The sequence below is a fragment of the Triticum aestivum genome, chromosome 6A (genome assembly GCF_018294505.1).
Source record: "Triticum aestivum cultivar Chinese Spring chromosome 6A, IWGSC CS RefSeq v2.1, whole genome shotgun sequence".
NCBI classification, from domain to species: Eukaryota; Viridiplantae; Streptophyta; class Magnoliopsida; order Poales; family Poaceae; genus Triticum; species Triticum aestivum.
The window spans coordinates 600,591,047-600,608,896 of record NC_057809.1 but is presented as its reverse complement, the minus strand read 5'-3'; the positions used below and the strand labels follow the sequence as shown (position 1 = coordinate 600,608,896).

The 17,850-nt window shown below is 49.3% G+C and overlaps 3 protein-coding genes across 4 annotated transcripts; 2 read left to right on the top strand and 1 right to left on the bottom strand.

Moving 5' to 3' along the window:
* Positions 1-3,044: 3,044 nt before the first annotated feature.
* LOC123128889 (clathrin interactor EPSIN 2) lies at positions 3,045-8,692 on the top strand. Its single transcript, XM_044549003.1, has 14 exons — positions 3,045-3,332; positions 3,731-3,865; positions 3,961-4,012; positions 4,184-4,263; positions 4,345-4,423; positions 4,518-4,601; positions 4,711-4,856; positions 4,960-5,265; positions 5,404-5,445; positions 5,529-5,624; positions 5,703-5,914; positions 6,122-6,321; positions 6,716-7,691; positions 7,775-8,692. Exons 2-14 carry the CDS (start codon positions 3,831-3,833, stop codon positions 8,332-8,334), a joined length of 2,868 nt encoding a protein of 955 aa, XP_044404938.1. The 5' UTR covers positions 3,045-3,332; positions 3,731-3,830; the 3' UTR covers positions 8,335-8,692.
* LOC123128890 (agmatine coumaroyltransferase-2-like) lies at positions 8,404-10,225 on the bottom strand. The gene has a single exon (XM_044549004.1). The coding sequence runs from the start codon at positions 10,156-10,158 to the stop codon at positions 8,797-8,799; it is 1,362 nt and encodes a 453-aa protein (XP_044404939.1). The 5' UTR covers positions 10,159-10,225; the 3' UTR covers positions 8,404-8,796.
* A 4,026-nt stretch (positions 10,226-14,251) lies between these two features.
* On the top strand, positions 14,252-16,730 carry LOC123131263 (protein SRG1-like). 2 transcript variants are annotated; one of them, XM_044550980.1, is made up of 4 exons: positions 14,252-14,702; positions 14,782-15,041; positions 15,822-16,149; positions 16,261-16,453. In XM_044550980.1, exons 1-4 carry the CDS (start codon positions 14,460-14,462, stop codon positions 16,309-16,311), a joined length of 882 nt encoding a protein of 293 aa, XP_044406915.1. In that variant the 5' UTR covers positions 14,252-14,459; the 3' UTR covers positions 16,312-16,453. The 2 variants fall into 2 exon arrangements, with proteins under 2 accessions (XP_044406915.1, XP_044406914.1); XM_044550979.1 differs by having other exon boundaries at positions 14,258-14,702; positions 16,274-16,730.
* The last annotated feature ends 1,120 nt before the right edge of the window (positions 16,731-17,850 follow it).

The following is a 17,850-nucleotide window of genomic DNA, read 5'->3' as shown; positions in this document are numbered from 1 at the left end:
CCTACCTCTCTCGAGCGCCGCCGCCCAGCCCCTCCCTCTATCTCTCTACCTCTTTCGAGCCCGTCGCCATGGCGGAACGCTTCCCCGGAGACGAGGCGGCGGCCAACGGCTTCGGCCGCCGTTCGCTCCGCGAACAGGAGTCCTGGCTCCTGTTCCAAGCGAACATCCCGGCGGCGCCGGACATGCGCGCCGGGCCGACGGGGTGGAGGCTCAGCGCCGGGGGAGTGCCCATTCTCCCGTTGCCCGACGCCGTGGCAAAGCCGAAGTACTTCTCCGAAGAAGTCGAGGTCGTGCGCGCCTCCCTCATCGACGCCCAACTCTCCCTCCACCAGTACGCCGCCGACAACCACGCGGCTTGGGCGGCGTATTTCGAGCGCCGTTAGCAGCAGCGCTTGGCGTCCATCAACGGCGCGCCGGTGGTTGGTGGCCGGCAGAACAGCGAGGGGCGCCACCTGTGGTGGGGCGTTCCCGGCCGCACACTCGAGGGCGTGCTGACGTACCTCGAGGGCGGCAACGACCCGCCGTTGGCGTACCCGGCGAGGGCGGCCGCCCCGGCGCAGCACCGACGCGCCGGGCCATGGGCGCCAAGGAGGTTCGGGTCCTCCTCCTCTTATTCCTCCTCCCGATCTTCATCGCACTCCTCCGGCACTCCGGCCCTGCTCGGCGTCAAGGCCGAGCCCGCGGCGGAGACACTGCTCGGCCGGCGCACTCGCAGCGCCGGCATCGTCATCAACGAGGGCGGCCGGCGTGCCTACTTGTCGGCTCCTCCTCCGCGTTTCGTCAAGCCAAAGACGGAGCCGGGGCTCGCGCCGGTGAAGACGGAGCCGGCCGCGCCGGTGACAACGAAGCTCGACGACGACGACGCGGCCCTGGAATGGGCGCGCAGGGACTCCATAGCGATGGAGAAGGAGCGCCTAGAGAAGGCGAAGGAGCGCCAGTGTGCCGCCCTGCTTCGCTTCGCGGAGCGTCGACGCGGCCGCGACGAAGGCGGAGTCGTCGTCATCTGCGACAGCAACGACGACGACGACGATGATGCGCCGCCACCAGTCCACCATGGCGCCGCCGGGCAGGGGTCCGGCAGGGGCGCCCGCGTCAAGGAGGAGAAGGCCGACGACGACAATGGCGGCGACGGCGGCGACTTCAGCCAGTTTTTCCTTTAGATTAGTTTATTATGTATATGTGCTATGTAATGAAAATCCGTAAACTTCGCCGAAATGTACCGAAATTTATCGTGTTTGGCCGAAATTTATCGTGTTTGGCCGAATTTTATCGTGTTTAAGCCGAACTTCGCCGAACTTCTTTTATTTTAAAACGGTTCTGGGGACGGCGGCTGGGGACCAACTCGCCCCAGGCCTAATTTTTGCGCCGGCTTATCCCCAAACGGCGATTTTAGACGTCCCCTGGGAGGCCAGCGGCTGGAGATGCCCTTAGTCGGCAATATCGATCAATCAGCGGCTGGTAGTTTATAGTATACGTACATACATAGCATAACTAGCCTAGCCTCAAGATCGATCCAGCAGGCTGCTAGCTTCGGTAGCTAGCTTGCTACGTGTGTGCGTGTTGTCTCCTAAAAGAATCGATCAAGCACGGCTTGTGTATTTACACATTTCGCCGGAATCTCAACAGACCACTAAGGCCACGGGACATGCACGCACACACCCGCACGCACCATGGTGACCACGGGCGTACACACGTCATCGCGGCCTCAACGCTGCGGGCCATCCACTATGCAGCCGCATTCGCACGTGATTAACTAATCAAAATATTGAAGCATACATATACAATATGCACATTATTAGTTGAACATCCCTAAAACATGGATGAGCTGATGCAAAACGGTCTTTTCACCTCACACTTAACACCGCTAGTGTCTAAAATGAACGGAAGTGTCATATAAGGAACAAAAATTACTTTAGGTGTCAAATAGAGAAGAAAATTTATTTTGGGCCAAATAAGAAACCAAACTTTAAAAAAGGGCCAAATAAGGAATTCTCTCATAGATGTATTGGTCCATTTTATGTTTAGTCAAGACAATTTCGATTTGGTTGTAAAAATATTTTATTAAAGACAATTTTAATTGGGTTGTAAAACTATTTTAATTTTCAGACAAATATTTGGGTTGTAAACTAGTTTTGATGAAAATTTGAGCATTTTTGGCCCTGACGGACAGGATAAGGCAAAAGGATGCGTCCGCGCGATGGGCGCACGGCCACCGCATCCCAGGACACGCCCGGACACGACCCCAAATCGCTAGCCAAACAGTCAGAATCCGGATAAAATGGACGTCCGTTTGGGATCGCGCGGTGAAGTTGGCCTAAACCTGTGGTAGTTTGTTTGTTACCGAGAAGGTAGTACTCCTATACTCGTGAAACTTCTGGCACGTCCCTAAAAAAATGAGAGAAACTTCTGGTACTGTTTTTTTTTCTTCTGCTTTGCGATTCGTTAGTAGTACATGATGATACCATGGCCCGGTTGACACTGACCAGTTGACACCGTCTTACACGGCGGCTCGATTTACACGATTTAGTAAATCGGAAATGCCGAGTACCCGACGTCAGGCACGCGCACATGATAAATCGAACGTTTTACGATGACAATTGTAGTGAAACAAAGATGGTAAAATCAGCTGGCGCACACGGAGATTTTCTTTGGAAAATAAACCGACCATACTTGCCAACTAAACTTGTCGTAGAAAACGCTCGATTTGACATGCTCAAATTCTGACTGTTGCGGCGTTATCAGATTCTAATAAATACGGTATGTATATAAGATCCGAATTATGGAATGCAGTAATATTTTTCTGAGAAAGTATACACACCCATTTTCTGCGTGCCTGTCCCTTCTCTTTCGCAGGTCCCGACTACGGACACGAGACAGAGAGAAAAATGCTATTTCTGCGGACACCAGATTAGATTTTTTTTGTTAGAAGAGAAGCGCGCAACTGATCACGCGTCGGCGTCGCCAACCCGCTGGCTGGTTCACCCATTGTTTGAACTAAACCCAAAAAAAAAAGCTTAATTAGCCGAGCACCAGCAGAGCAGCCAGCAGCAAAGGGGAAAGGAAAAGAAACGAGATTATTGTTCTCCCTCCCCTCCCTCGCACCCGCCTACCCTCCGTAGCCAGCCAGCGACAACTCAGGGAGACGAGACGAGACGAGAGGAAAGCGCCCCCGCCCGCCCCCCATTCCTCGCTCCCTCCCTTCCGCCTCGCGCCCGCGCGTGGAATCCCCTTTGACTCGCAGCTTCCCCCGCCGACGCCCGCCAGCCGCGCCTGCCGGCGGGTCGACCAGCGGCAGTCCGATCCGCCGCCGCTCGTCCCGCCTCCTCACCCAGGTTCGTCCCGCGCACGTCCCGAGCTCCTATCGCTGCTGCTGCTGCCTGCGATGGCCCGCCGGATCCGCGCTTGCTGCCGCTCGGGGCCGGGGAATGACCGGATCTCCTGCCGGGGGACCGGGGCTCTGTCGGCGGCGCCCGCTAGATCTGGGGCGGGCGCGCCGTACGGACGCACGCACGCACGCCGCGGCGGGTTTTCGAATTCACGCGGATCTCCTGCCCGTTCCTGCTGTTGGAGCCGCGCCCGCTTTTCGTGCCGGATTCTGCCTACTCTGTTTGGCTGTTAGGATCGTTTGTTCTTTTGAGCTTGCTTCTCGGCGATGCTAAGCCTGTACAATCGGAGTTGAAATGGTAGCGGTAGGTGGCAGCTTGGATCTCACCAGCAATGGATTGTGCAGGTCTCCTACCGAGGAGGAGGAGGAGGAGGAGGAGGAGCAGGAGGAGGGGAGGCTGACACCCGGGTGCGCGCAGGGGGCTAGCTAGATTCGGAAGGGCGCCATGAAGAAAGTGTTCGACCAGACGGTCCGGGACCTGTACGTGACCTCCATGCCATCTGTCTGTTCATTCGAGCGAGAGTTGTTCGTTTGCCAATAATAGTATTTATTCGTTCCTGTCTTTCTCCTTGCAGGAAACGCGGGGTGAATAAAAAGGTCCTCAAGGTGCCTGGCACGGAACAGAAGGTGAGGAGATCCCAGGCCCTCTTTCATGCACAAAAGCACAAGCATGCCTTAAGCATGCTGTTGCCAAATTCGCCTGATTGCTCACTGCATACATCCAGTTGCTACGAAGCATAATCTTAAGATGAGACTGCTCTTGTATTAATCCGTTCCACGCAAACTGACCTGAAACAGATTCTCGACGCCACAAGCAATGAGCCGTGGGGCCCCCATGGATCCCTCCTGGCGGAGATCGCCCAAGCAACACATAACTAGTACGCCTTCTGCTATCCGGTTGCCGCTTTGCCGGACAGGGCCCTGTTTTCTTGCTTCTAATGTGCTTATCGTGTTTGCAGTCATGAGTATCAGATGATAATGAATATCGTGTGGAAGAGGGTCAGCGATACTGGTAAAAATTGGCGGCATGTGTACAAGGTATGCTCTTCTTTACAAACGCGAGTGGATGGGAAACTAATCTTGATAATGCGTTGGACAGTTTAATCTGATGCTGTGTTTTGCTCTTTTGTAGGGATTGATTGTCCTGGATTACCTGGTAGCACATGGAACCGAGCGAGTTATTGATGACATAAGGGAGCATTCTTATCAGATATCGGTAATGCTATCAATCCTCTACTTCCTGCTTCAAGAGCCACACAGGCATCTCATCTTATCTTCCTCATCATACTTGCTTGATGCTCTAAAAAATATAATCGGAATTGCAGGCACTAGCTGATTTCCAGTATATCGATTCTAGTGGGAGAGATCAAGGTAGCAATGTACGACGGAAATCCCAGAGCCTCGTTAGTTTAGTTAATGATAAGGAAAGGATACTGGAAGTTAGGCAGAAAGCACTTGCTACCAGGGACAAGTGAGTGTAACATTGTACTATGTTTGCTTCAAATATCTGATCGGCACACACTGTGTCGTAGACATGTTTCTTGTGCTGATTAGTTTTCTGCGTTCCTTTATAGGTATCGGAGTGCATTTGCCACGAGTGGACCACACAGGAGTCCTGGTGGATATGACAATGACCGTGATCGCTACGAAGGAGGTAGATATGATAACAGGAATGGCTATGGGAGGGAACGAGATGGGTATAGAGATGATGACAGATACAGTGGCGCTGGAGATACCCCCAATAGGGATGGAGATCGTTATTCTAGGGATTCTAATGAACGCAACAGGGAAGATGAATACAGAGGAAGTAATAGCAACCCTGAGTATGCAGAAGGATCAGGCCGCAGGAGCTACGGGGATGAGGAGGCTTATTCATCCCGGTCCGTTTCATCGCTTGTTTCGATCTAACATTCTTAAGCGCTGATTATAGGAGGGTCAACAGATGATTTTCAAGATTGTTTTTGTGTATTACTAATATATTGCCATTTATGTTAAACATCCTCCTGTTTCTGTTACAGTGGTCGTGGCAGCAACGCTGATGCGCCTACTCAGGATGAGAGGTAAAAATGTAGTGTTGTTGAGTTCTTACCTTTTAGCTTGTCCTTCCGGAGCTAGCTGTCTTAAGTTCTACCTGCTTTAACAGGCCTATTGAGCGGAAGGCTTCTAACCAGCAGATTGCTTCACCACCAAACTACGAAGATGTCACAGGAGATACCCAGGACAATCATCATGATGAAAGGTGATGATTCTATCCTACAATTTATAATCTGTAGATAGAATAATGACATCGGGAATCTGAGCCATCCATCCATTTCAGAAATGGAGGGAGTGTGCCTGCTGTTGCACCAAAGGTGTCTTCTCCATCTGTTCCTAGAACAAGCTTTCCCCCAGCCCCAGGGCAGGTGAATGGTGTTCATGATAAGCCTGTCGAGGTTGTAGCTGCACAACCACCTGCTCCTGCTGCACAACCACCTGCGCCTGTTGAACCGAATGGTTTTGATGAGTTTGATCCACGTGGATCAGTACCAGGTATAGTTTGTACTCTTTTAGCAGTCAATTTGCTCATGACTAAACCAAAGTTATGGAAAATAGCAATGTTTTTTTGTTCTATTTCTTTATAAACTGTACAAGAAGAACAGTTGCATGGAAGAATTTTGACTAACTGGCATGTTGCTGTTATAAATTTCTTTTGGTGATTACTAAATACTAATTTCTTTCTTATGTCTATCCTTTCAGATGCTTCACCTCCGGTGAATACCTCACCGATAATGAATAGCTTTGAGATGGATTTGTTTGGGTCAGATCCTATTGGCGCCCTGGCTTTGGTTTCTGTGCCTCAGCCGACTGACGTCCCAAGTGTCGAGCCATCAGCAAGTTCAGGTTTTGAAACGGATAGTTTTATGGGCATGCCACCTGCTTCTAATGGATTCAGTGAGGTATGAATCTGTAGAACTTACTGCCATTTGCATAAATTAGCGCTGATGATAATGGGGAGAAGATACAATTTACACCGGACTGCTTCTTAAATTCTAGTGTCACTAGTTTACTTAAAGTAATTTAAACTGCCTTACAATTCCTTGAAATTTGACATACTGGATAAGTTGAGCGCTAGTAAGGTAAAAATATTACTTAGCATAGTTGTTAAAATGTATTTATCCTTTGTGCATCTGGAGTAATGTTGGCTAAATTTCGGTCAGTATAACTTTTCTGAATTAAACGTGAAGTGACTTCCTTTTGTGATGGAATGACTGTTGTGTTCTGTTTTAACATGGTCATTATAGCCAACGCAAGCAGAGATTCAGCCTTTTCTCTTGTATTTAAATATTGTAGGCAATTGATGCTTCAAATCCTTTTGGAGATCCTACTCCTTTCAAGGCAGTTCAAGAAGAGAATCATGCAGCTTCTCAGACAAATGCGACCCCTGCTGGTTCATTCCAGGCCACAGGACCTGGTGCAGATGTAAATCCTTTCCAGCCTGCTTCATCCACTAACTTTGGTTTTGAAGATACTCTCGGCGGTCTCAGTTTTGCATCCAATGCTGCACCTGGGCAACAGGATATTTTTGGAAGCACCACCTCCTTACCTTCGGGGGTTTCACATGCAAATCCGTCCCAACAGGCACCCCCAGCTTATGTTCCCTCCCAGGCATCTCAGCCTATTACTCATGCTCCTCAAGCAGTGGCACCCAATACTCATGCTGCTCCCATGTTTGCTCAGCCACAAGCATATCCTGCAGCCATGAACCCATCATCATTTTCTCAGGCTGCTGCGCCATCATTTGCTCCTCCACAGCCACCTCAACATGCTGCACCATCATTTGCTCCTACACAGCCACCTCAACATGCTGCACCATCATTTGCTCCTCCACAGCCACCTCAACATGCTGCACCATCATTTGCTCCTCCACAGCCACCTCAACATGCAGCTCCAAATCTACCATCAGGCCCATCAAACTTTTATATGCAACCGGCTTCACAGAATGGAGCACCACCATCCTATGTTCCTCCACAGTCTTCTCATCTCCCACCTCAACACGCATCTCAGCAAAGCTTCCTCCCACAAACTGCTGCACCAGCACCACAGGCACCATCAATATCTCGAGGGGCATCTCAGCCTTTTGGTGCCCCAAATTCAGTGCCATCTGGTGCCAGCACTCCTCTGCAGTCAAGTTTATCAGCTCCCCCAGAAACACTAATTTCAGCTTTGCAAGTTAGTCAGACCCAGCCAGTGAAGAAATTTGAGCCCAAATCTACAGTTTGGTCTGATACATTGACCCGGGGTCTCGTTGATTTCAACATTTCTGGTGGTAAGTGGCTTTTGTCTATGCGCCTGCAATGTCCTCATTCTGTTTTTGTGTGTTTTGACCTAATTGTATGTTGTTTTTTACAGCAAAAACCAATCCACACGCAGATATTGGAGTGGACTTCGATTCAATCAACCGCAAGGATAAAAGACAAGACAAGAAGATCTCTCAAGCACCTGTAGTATCTACGATCACCATGGGCAAGGCCATGGGCTCTGGCTCTGGCATTGGCCGAGCTGGTGCGAGTGCCGTTGCACCTCCTTCCAACCCAATGGGTGCGGGGCGGGGTGTCGGTATTGGTGGTGCTGGTTATGGTGGCGGAATGGGAATGAACCGGCCAATGGGGATGGGAATGGGAATGGGAATGAACCAACAACCCATGGGAGTGGGGATGGGGATGAACCAGCAACCGATGGGGATGAACCAACAACCCATGGGAATGGGCATGGGGATGAACCAACAACAGATGGGAATGGGAATGGGGATGAACCAACAACAGATGGGAATGGGGATGGGGATGGGCATGAACCCGGGGATGATGCGGCCTCCTCAGATGGGGATGGCTCCCGGCGGCATGCCTGGCGCCGGCTACAACCAGATGGGTGCTGGATATGGCGGCCAGCAGCCATACGGCGGGTACAGGTGAGATTACACAGCGGTGGATCGAACAGCGAGGGTTTGAGAAAACAGTTTAGCAGGCTTTCGGATTTTGCTCACCTGGGTTTCCCTTATGTATGATTTCTTTTGTTGGGGGGTATAATTTTTATCACTATTCTTTTTCCTATCCATCCCATGTTGGATATACTGTATCTACTGAAATGTATCGACATGGCACTGCCACAACTGCCGCGTTGTGTTTGGATGCAAAGCCACATGATATTACAAGCTTGGTTGGTTGTAGTTGTATAATTCTCTATAGGCTACTCTTGTCACCAAACATATGTTATTTGTTTCAGCGTTCTTGCTGGATAGGCAATAAAAGGATGTACTACCATTTTGTCGAATTTTTGTTTTTGTTCGCGCCATTTGAGCAACATTTGTTATCATAGATAGATTGGTTCTTGATCAAACAAGACTAGAAACTTGCGGAAAGAAGAGTGGTAAAAATCTAGAGTTTTGAGAGGCCGGATGTGCAGCAGTTCCTGAAGGCATCCATGTCGCGGCGGAAGAGGGAAACGTAGGCGTCCACGCTGCCGCTGCCGGCGGAAGACGCCACGAGGAAGGCCACGCCCTCCACCGGCACGTAGCTGGGCATGAAGAGGAAGGGCCGGCCACCCCCCAGGTCCAGGTCATAGAACGGCAGCCGCACCCAGCTGTTCACCTCGACGTTCGGGCTCAGCACCATGTCCGCCGCGTCGGCCGTCGGCACCAGCCGCTCCTCCTCCACGGCCCCGGAGCAGGCGAAGTCGATGAAGGACATGTAGTAGGTGTCGTCGACCCGCGCAACCGCCCGGCCGATGAGCTCCGCCGCGTGGCGCAGCGGCATGTCCACGAGCTCTCGCGCGGTGGCCGTCGGCCGCGCCCAGAGCACCACGTTGCCGGTGTACCCGTCCGGCACCGGCGGCCTCATCCGCCTTCGCCCGTCCACTCCGATGAGCAGGGCGGTGGCGTCGCCCCCGTCGAGCCCGCGCGCCCGCGTCACGCACCGCCACAGATGCGCCAGCACGCACTGCACCGTGCTCGTGCTGTGCCGCGCCCCGGCCGACGACGCCTGCGCCTTCAGCTTCGCGATGCACTCCGCGCTGAAGTGCACCCTCTCTACCACCACCTCCTCCTCCTCGCCGCCGCCACCGCCGGCGTCGTCGTCCTTGCGGGCGTCGTATGGCTTGAACTCGGCGCGGCGGTGCTCGTGCTCGATCTTAGGCGGGCTGCGCGGCGGGAAGAACGACGTCCGGTCGTGCACCGGGGCGGGGTCGACGGGGGCGCCGCGCGTGGCCTGGCCCCACGCGAGGATGAAGTTGCAGAACCCGCGGCCGTCGGCGACGGTGTGGTGCACGGTCAGGCCGACGACGAGCGACCCGCACGCGAACCGCGTGGCCTGGACCAGCATCAGCTCGTCGCCGCCGCTCGGGTGCAGGCTCAGCGCCGCGCGAGTGGGCCGCAGCGGCATGACGCTGCCGAGCGCCACGCCGGCCGTCGCCTCGACGAACCGCGCGCCGGCGTCGTTGAGGAGGATGGCGCGGCGGCTGCCGTCGGCGTCCCGGGCGAGACGCCCGGCGAACTCGCGGTACTCGACGAGGGCCCTGGCGAGCCCGGCCTCGAGGACGCCGTTGGGCGGGGCCGGCGGGTGGAAGGCGTAGATGACGGAGACCTGCGTGTCCAAGTTGGCCTTGTCGAACACTGAGAGCGGGACGACGTTCGTCGTGAACGGAGGAGCCACCGGGCGGTGGCCGCCATAGTCAGGCTTGATGGACTTGGATGACTGCACCGTGATCTTCATACGGCAAGCTAAGAAAAATGTTGCACGCATGTACGCGAGCAAGATGGGGATGAACAAAACTAGCGCGAACGTGACATCTCTCTATATATCCCAGCAATTTGCACGAACACACGCAAATATAACGAGGCAACTGATCTCATCGAGTTTCGAACTTTTTTGTCCAAACAAATAAAATAATGAAAATAGGTATTCAGAACCTTTTTTGGTCGAACAAAAAATTGAAAGTGTCTAGAAAAAATGGATTTTTTCCTCTAAAATGAACACTACCACACTGACCATTCTCCGAAAGTTGCGAACTCTTTGTCCAAACAAATAAAACAATAAAAATACGTATTCAAAACCCTTTTTTGTCAAATTTTGAAGAAAAAATTAAAGTGTCCAAAAAAATTGATTTTTTTTCTTCTAAAACGAACACTACCATGCTGATCATTCAGAGAAAGTTTCAAGTTTTTTTTGCCAAACATATATTAAAAAAAAAACAAAGACAATAGACGTTCAACCCCTGTTTTGGTCAACTTGCCAGCTGATATGGACACTGACTGGAAGGGTCAACTGATCAAGACCAGTAAAACTGACCAGAACCCGGTTTGAGGGGAGACAGGGTTGAAAGTTGCTCGGTTTTGAAAGTTGACGGTTGTAATTTAGAATGTAATAAAGTTTAGAGTTGTTTCTTAGACATTTGTGTCAACTCAGGATTGAATCTCTCAACTTTCAAAACCGGGCATATTTGTAAACTTACTTTCTAAAGGCATATATTTAGTTACTGCTTTTGGTAATCATAACAATATAAGATTACTATTATCAACTTCCTTAATATGTCCATAATACTCATGACTAAAAATTATTCCAATCTAATTTCACCTCATATACCCTAATACCCCCTCCGTTCCTAAATATAAATCCTTTTGGAGATTTCACTATGATTATATACAGATGTATATAGATATATTTTAGAGTGTAGATTCACTCATTTTGCTCCGTATGTGGTCCCTTATTGGAATCTCTAAAAAGACTTCTATTTAGGAACGAAGGGGGTCCAATAACTGTACTACACACCATATTTTCAACAAGAGAGTAATATATTAATATTAATATCAAGAGAATAAAAATTGAGAGAAGTCTATATTTCAGGCGTTCCCCAATCCAAATTTGTGTCCTTTTTGAATAGTCTCAACTTCTTCAAGGTCTCCACTAGGCCTTGATATTGCATCCTTTGTTTTCCCTATGATATCAAGCGCTCATAAGCCTACGGAATTGAAAAGGACATGCTACTCAATCATGTGTTTTTCCCGTCCCTGTGTTTTGAGTCATGTGAATCAATGTCTAAAAGTTTTGATTTTTTTTTTGAAATTTCTAACCTAACTCTCTCAATGTTTTCAACCATATATTGTGGTTATGGTAGTCGGCTTTTCTTCAGTGTGTCCGTGAGTTTGCCTTGGCCGCCTGTTGCTATGAAGTCGAAGCTGCGGTGCGGGGGCCCGATGGCGTACGATGACTGGCGATAGGTGGCCCGTTCGGCAATCTCCCGTGATGCCAGCCTTGTCTAGTTTCTCTGTAGATCTTAGCCGGAGTCAGAGCTGCGTTGCCCTTTTGTGGGTGGAGGGTGATCCACCATGTAAGCGTAGTGTTGTTTTGCATCTAGTAGAGTTGTCGTTTTTCTCCTTTTTCTTTGATCTTTGGATCCTCCCCATATTATTGTTCCGCTGCTTTCTACTAATTGAACCTAGTAATTTGCTGGATCTTTCAAAATAAAAAACAATATAACAAACTTCTTTTTTGAGGGAACAATATAACAAACTTTGCATGCAAAGGAATGTCATGGCTCACCTGCATAGTTGCATCCTACGAAAACAATTCAATGGATGTGACCAAACTCAGACATGATAATTTTTTTGTAAGATTAACGCAAGCTGGAAGTATCGAAGATATTTTTTTAAACAATGCTGCGCCGATGATAAGAATCTTGCTAATATCCATCCTTTGTCAGCATGAATGTAGTCTAAAAGGTGACTTCAAAATAACATAAGCTATTGCATACAGGCGATAGAGTTTCCTCTGCCTCCCGTCACCGTCACCGCCCCCGCCTATCTACCTTGTCTCCAGACTCTAGTGGCATTAGGCCCATGGAGGCACGGTATATCCCAGCCCCTGCTGATAAGGGGGGCTTCATTTTTAGGTGTTTTTTTTTTGAGTTTGACTAGGGTTTGTGTCCTAGAAAGTAAGGCGGTGGCGACACCCTGAAGATGGAGTAAGGTTCTCCCCGCCTAGCCCCATTCTGGTGGCGTGTCTAGCGTCATTGGAGGGTGTGTGGAGGCGTGTCTCCAGCGGATCTTGCGGAATTTGTTCCGTGTTTATCTTTGATTGATCCGGTTGGTTCTGGTTTTCGTTCGTCTATATTCATGTATTTACATATTGAATGTTTTCAATTTACGCTTCTCATCATCGAGAACGGTTGCTGTTCTGCAACACTGGTCGTATGGGGTCTTAGCACAATGACTTTCTGATTGTCAACAACAAGGTTTGCCCGGCTCTGATGAAGGAGGGGCAGTGACGGCAGTGCGCCTTCGGCTCGCTACAGCGCTTATAGTCGTCGCTAGGTGGTCTACGAACCCGAATGTAATTTCTTTTACCTCTGGTGTTCTTTATACTATCTTGATGTTTCATGACTTGATTAAAAGTTTTCGTGCGTAAAAAGGAAAGTGATCTAAGAGCATCTCCAACGGCCGTAACAAAAATTTCGCGCCCAATAAAAGTTTTAGCGCGTCACTACCAGATGCCCAAAAACACGTGCCCAAAAAGTAGACAGTGCAAATTGTGAAGCGCGCTCAATCCGGAGTCTAAAATATGCTGCGCGATAGCGTTTTTCAGCGCGCGTCCTAAATCTTTTAGCGCTACAGCATCTGCTGGAACTATTCGGCGCCAAAAAAACAAAATTTTAATGTGCAGAGCTCTTTTTAGACGCCTGTTGTAGATGCTCTAAAGGCTTACAACCTCGCTAGGTGGTCTACCGACACAATGAGAGCGTTTTGGCAACTTGTAACAATGATGAGGGTGAGAGTATCCAAGGCAATTTTTCAGAACAACGCTGCACTGATTAAAAGATAAGGCTTACTACGGATAAAGGGTTTGGCAACTTGACAACTTGACAACGAAGAGGGTGAGAGTGTTTTCCTATTTTTCTTAGGGCAAGCACAAAGCTTTATTACGAAACATTCTGGGCTTCATCGGCCAATACAACATTAGCTACAATAGCTGAAACATCATCATCTAAGACAAGATCCTCTCCATCAGGGAGTGATGAACCTAGTTGCGCTAGGTAGTGGCGCAGGCATGTTTGCATCACGCTTACAATGAAGAAAGTCACACATAGTGAACCAAAGTTTGGCCTCTCCAATATCCTGTGCTTCCTTGGAGAAATCAGCAGCAAATGGACCAGACACATTGAAGGCGCGCCCTGCCCTGACAGCCACAATCTGGCCATCAGAATCTTGCTCCTGAGCTCACATGTACCGTACCAGCCAACCAAGCGGCCTGTCAAAATTACCAACAAAAAATTGCAATCAATTCAAATAATTAATGTAGCAAAAAGACTAACAAGATTTGACATTCATGATGGTCCGTCAAAATTCGCTGCTCTAATTTGAAGCTTTTTGGAGCTCCGATCTTGTGTACAAAAGCTATTATTTCCTCACGAAATTTCACACGCAGCTATTTTTAAAAAAAAAAGGAGAATGACCCTCGGTCTCTGCATTTAGGCGATGCATACGGCCACATTTCACACGGAGCTATAGGACACCCAAACATGTTGTTGCTAAGCATTTTTTTTCTATTGTTTTCGAACTTACCGTTCATCCATCCAGATGCACGTGAGCTCGGTGACACAAAGGATACGTGTCGTCTAACCACGCAGGGAGGGAGGCGGCACGTGCCAGACCCGGGAGGGAAACGTCGACCGCTAGCTCGAGCACCACCGTTTTTGGTTTTGGTTCAAATGGCCACCAATCTCTCACGTCACTGCATGTCTGCATCTGCATGATCTCCAGCTCCACGCCCGTCCAGGCGGTGCCGCTGTAGCCGTGCGCCCGGGGACACGATTCATGGCCGTATGCATCTTTCTGATGCAGAGGCCGGGGAATTCCCCCTTTTCGAAAAAAAAATCTTGCCCGCGCGTCCAACTGCGGCCGTCGTCCGCTGAATGCTACGCGCATGATCGTCCAACAGACAAAGCCGAGCTTCAAGCCCGCTGCGCTGCGCCCAGGAGAAGAGACACTGCCAAAGCGGGAGCTCAGCACTAGCAGCAGTAACAACCAACCAAAACCAAGCAGCTAACCATGTCATACGGCCAACAATTCAAGATACGCGAGGTGCCCCCGATCGTGCAGGAGCTGGTGGCCGGCGGCGTGCAGGAGCCGCCGGGCCAGTACGTGGTCCCCGAGCAAGACCGTCCGGCCGCGGCGGCGGTCTCGGAGATACCCGAGCCCATCCCCGTCGTCGACCTCAGCCGGCTGTCCGCCAACAGCGCCGACGAGCTCGCCAAGCTGCAGTCCGCCTTGCAGAACTGGGACCTCTTCCTGGTAAATTTATTCTCAAACTTCTTTCGGTTTTCTTGTCGTCGTGTGATGTGATGAAGTGGTCATTTCGATCTTTCTCCAGGCCGTTGGACATGGAATGGAGCCTGGTTTTCTTGCCGAGGTGACGAAGGCTGTGAGGGAGTTCTTCAAGCTCCCGCTAGAAGAGAAACAGAAGTACTCGAACATTGTCGACGGTGAGAAGATGAGCTCGGATGGGTACGGCAACGACATGGTCGTCGTGGAAAATCAGGTGCTTGACTGGAACGACCGGCTCAGCCTCCTGGTGGAACCCGAGTCGGAGAGAGCCTATGCACTGTGGCCAACGCAGCCACCTTCTTTCAGGTCCGTGCCCTCTAGGTTTTTGCCATGATCTGTTCAGTGGAGTTGGAAACTCCGACCTGTTGGCATTGAGATTCACCGAAAAACAGCGTAAGTAGTTTCATTTTTAGGTTTCCACTGGAATCAACATATACTACATATCTTCATTAATTCAGAAATACATATCCTTCCAAAAAACGTGCTGCTAGATCTTTTAATCTTTATTTAATACACTTATGCATACAGAATATCAAGATTCTAGTATAATGTCATAATAAATCTTAGACTTGTCATGAAACCTATACAACCAGTTATGCATGTAAACGGCAATAATCCGCTTATGACTTCACCCAAGCATACAAGGACAGATGCAATGAAAGAAGGAAAAAGTAGCTCCGCAACTCGCCCAATTACAACTCGTCTTACTATCTGATCTTTCTAGAAGTATTTTGGGCCTCTAAGCACTTTCTTGCTTGGCACTACTCCAATGAATGAACTTCGATTCAGACTGTGCTGGGACCCCATTGGCTGCATTTCAAGAAGTAATATGGCTGAGAAATTATCTTCTCTGTCTCGATGTGACTAAGCATGCCTATGAGACAATGGTCAAATATGTCCTTGCTTTATTATCAACTTTTGAGTTTTTCTTACAAGTTGAACAATAAAAAAGACGCCAGGTCATTACATATCAATATAGATTGGTGAGTATATTTTCAAATTGCAATCCATGATAAAAACCCTAAACTGACGAGTAACCGATTCAATACATTTCTCTTATCATCCATAGTATATTGTGTTGCGCAGAGACATTCTATGCGAGTACACAGTCCGATGCAGACCGGTGGCAAACCTTATGCTGCAAAACCTAGCCAAGCTTCTCAATTTACAGGAGGAATACTTGACAACCATGCTCGGTGAGAAGTCCTTAACCCAAGCTATAATCAACTACTACCCTCGGTGCCCCAAGCCGGACCATGTCTTGGGCCTTAAGCCCCATACCGATGCTTCGATGATCACGGTCAACTTCATTGATGACGATGTTAGCGGGCTCCAGCTGCAGAAGAATGACATATGGTACAACGTGCCCATCGTCCCAAACGCATTGGTTGTGAACATAGGGGATGTAATGGAGGTAACTTTATTGTGTCCGTTGGTAGTTGGCTATATAGTTTGTAACTTTGTATGATCCCGTCTTGTACATTGTCAAGCTAAGATATATATGCATCTCCCTGTTTCATCCTAGTGCATGTATGCAGGTAGTGAGCAACGGGTTGTTCAAAAGCCTAGTGCATAGGGTCGTGACCAATGCGGAGAAAGAGCGCTTGTCGTTGGTGATGTTCTACGAGTTGGACCCAGAGGCGGAGATTGAGCCGGTGCCAGAGCTGGTGGATGACAAGAGACCTAGACGGTACGGGAAGATGAAGAGCAAGGACTACCTAGCGAAATTCTTTGACACTTATGCAACAGGGAAACTAGCCATCGACTCCATGAAGATCTGAATTAGGATTCCAATGCGAATAAGTTTGGAGAGGGTATGCTCGTGTATGTGAGCGACTTCGATTGTACTGTGTAAAAAAGAAAGTTCATTGAGTACTATGGTCATGTTTCTTCCAATGACCAGTTTGTAACGAGTTAATAAATGGGCTTGGCCCATGAAGAATTTCTGAAATTTCTAATGTAAATCTCAAAAGGGCCATGTGTAAATGGTGAGTGGAGGCGTAATCTTTAGTCGCAGCCCGAAAGTGGAGGAGGTATGAGACCAACCTAAATAGTGGAGTCTTCCGCGTCTCCACTAGGTGATGGGTATGAGGATGGCAAGAGAACACCACACGCGTGCGCTTGCCTTGCCTGGCCTAGGCTAGGGCCAGGGTGCAGGGCGCGGGCGTGTGACATGCGTGTGAATGGTCCACCGAAATCCAGTCCATAGACTTGCAGGAGCGCGGATTACTTTTGCCATTTTATTTTTTTGATGTTTTGACAGCCAATTTTAGGATCGCGGATTCCTTTTGCCATTTTATTTTTTGATGTCTTAACCGACAAGTTCATTGTTTTCTTGTTCGGTAAGTTTACGATTTGGAAACCAAGCCATTTTGAGATCGTGATCGCGACCCGATATAGGGTCGGTTCTCCTATATATACGACTTACCGTCCACGACCAAAGACACACCGGAAAAAAAGAGGGTTTTGCCTCATCTTGCAACTTGCGCTGCCACTGTAATCTACTCCATGGTGAATGTCGGTGAGCATTGGCGAGCGGGTCTCCGGAACCTCTCGCCCTTGTGATCCTACACCGGAAGAGGGAGAATTAGGGTTTGGGAAAGCGCTTCATGCGATTACTCAAGTTTGCCATCACAGGTTGTCTTCCATCCAGGTTGTCTTCATGCGATTACTCGTATTTGTTCGCTGTTTTCCTAGTTCTTTTGGATTTCTTTCAACATCCACGTTCATGAACAAGTAGAACAAGAGCGAGAAGAGAAAGAAACATAAAAGGTGCGAGATGAAGAAGAACATCACGAACACTTGGTGAGGATTAAGAAGCCAATGGGAAAGAACAAGGCGTCCGGGGAGAAGGGATGAGATAGGTGGGAGGATGGGGACCAGATGCATTGAATAGATGTAGTTGGCTATTGTTCATTGAGGTGGATAGGCTCTGGCTGCTACACATGACAGAACTTCTGACCAGTGGGAATAGAACCGTGTGGAATTAAAGACTGATATACGCCAAAGCAAATGAGAATACGAGATGATAAAGTTTGCAGTACAGTGTGGTTAATATAGTGGTTGAGGATCCCAAGACACATGAACAGATATGACTCGAGTGGGCAGCGTCGCT

Excerpts from the sequence above, each read along its gene's own strand:
- LOC123128889 (XM_044549003.1), top strand. The coding sequence starts at position 3,831 with ATGAAGAAAGTGTTCGACCAGACGGTCCGGGACCT. Across the intron at positions 5,625-5,702 it reads GACAATCATCATGATGAAAG|AAATGGAGGGAGTGTGCCTG; the intron begins GTGATGATTCTA and ends CATCCATTTCAG. Across the intron at positions 7,692-7,774 it reads TGATTTCAACATTTCTGGTG|CAAAAACCAATCCACACGCA; the intron begins GTAAGTGGCTTT and ends TGTTTTTTACAG.
- LOC123128890 (XM_044549004.1), bottom strand. The coding sequence starts at position 10,158 with ATGCGTGCAACATTTTTCTTAGCTTGCCGTATGAAGATCACGGTGCAG.
- LOC123131263 (XM_044550979.1), top strand. The coding sequence starts at position 14,460 with ATGTCATACGGCCAACAATTCAAGATACGCGAGGTGCCCCCGATCGTG. Across the intron at positions 14,703-14,781 it reads AGAACTGGGACCTCTTCCTG|GCCGTTGGACATGGAATGGA; the intron begins GTAAATTTATTC and ends ATCTTTCTCCAG. Across the intron at positions 15,042-15,821 it reads ACGCAGCCACCTTCTTTCAG|AGACATTCTATGCGAGTACA; the intron begins GTCCGTGCCCTC and ends TGTGTTGCGCAG.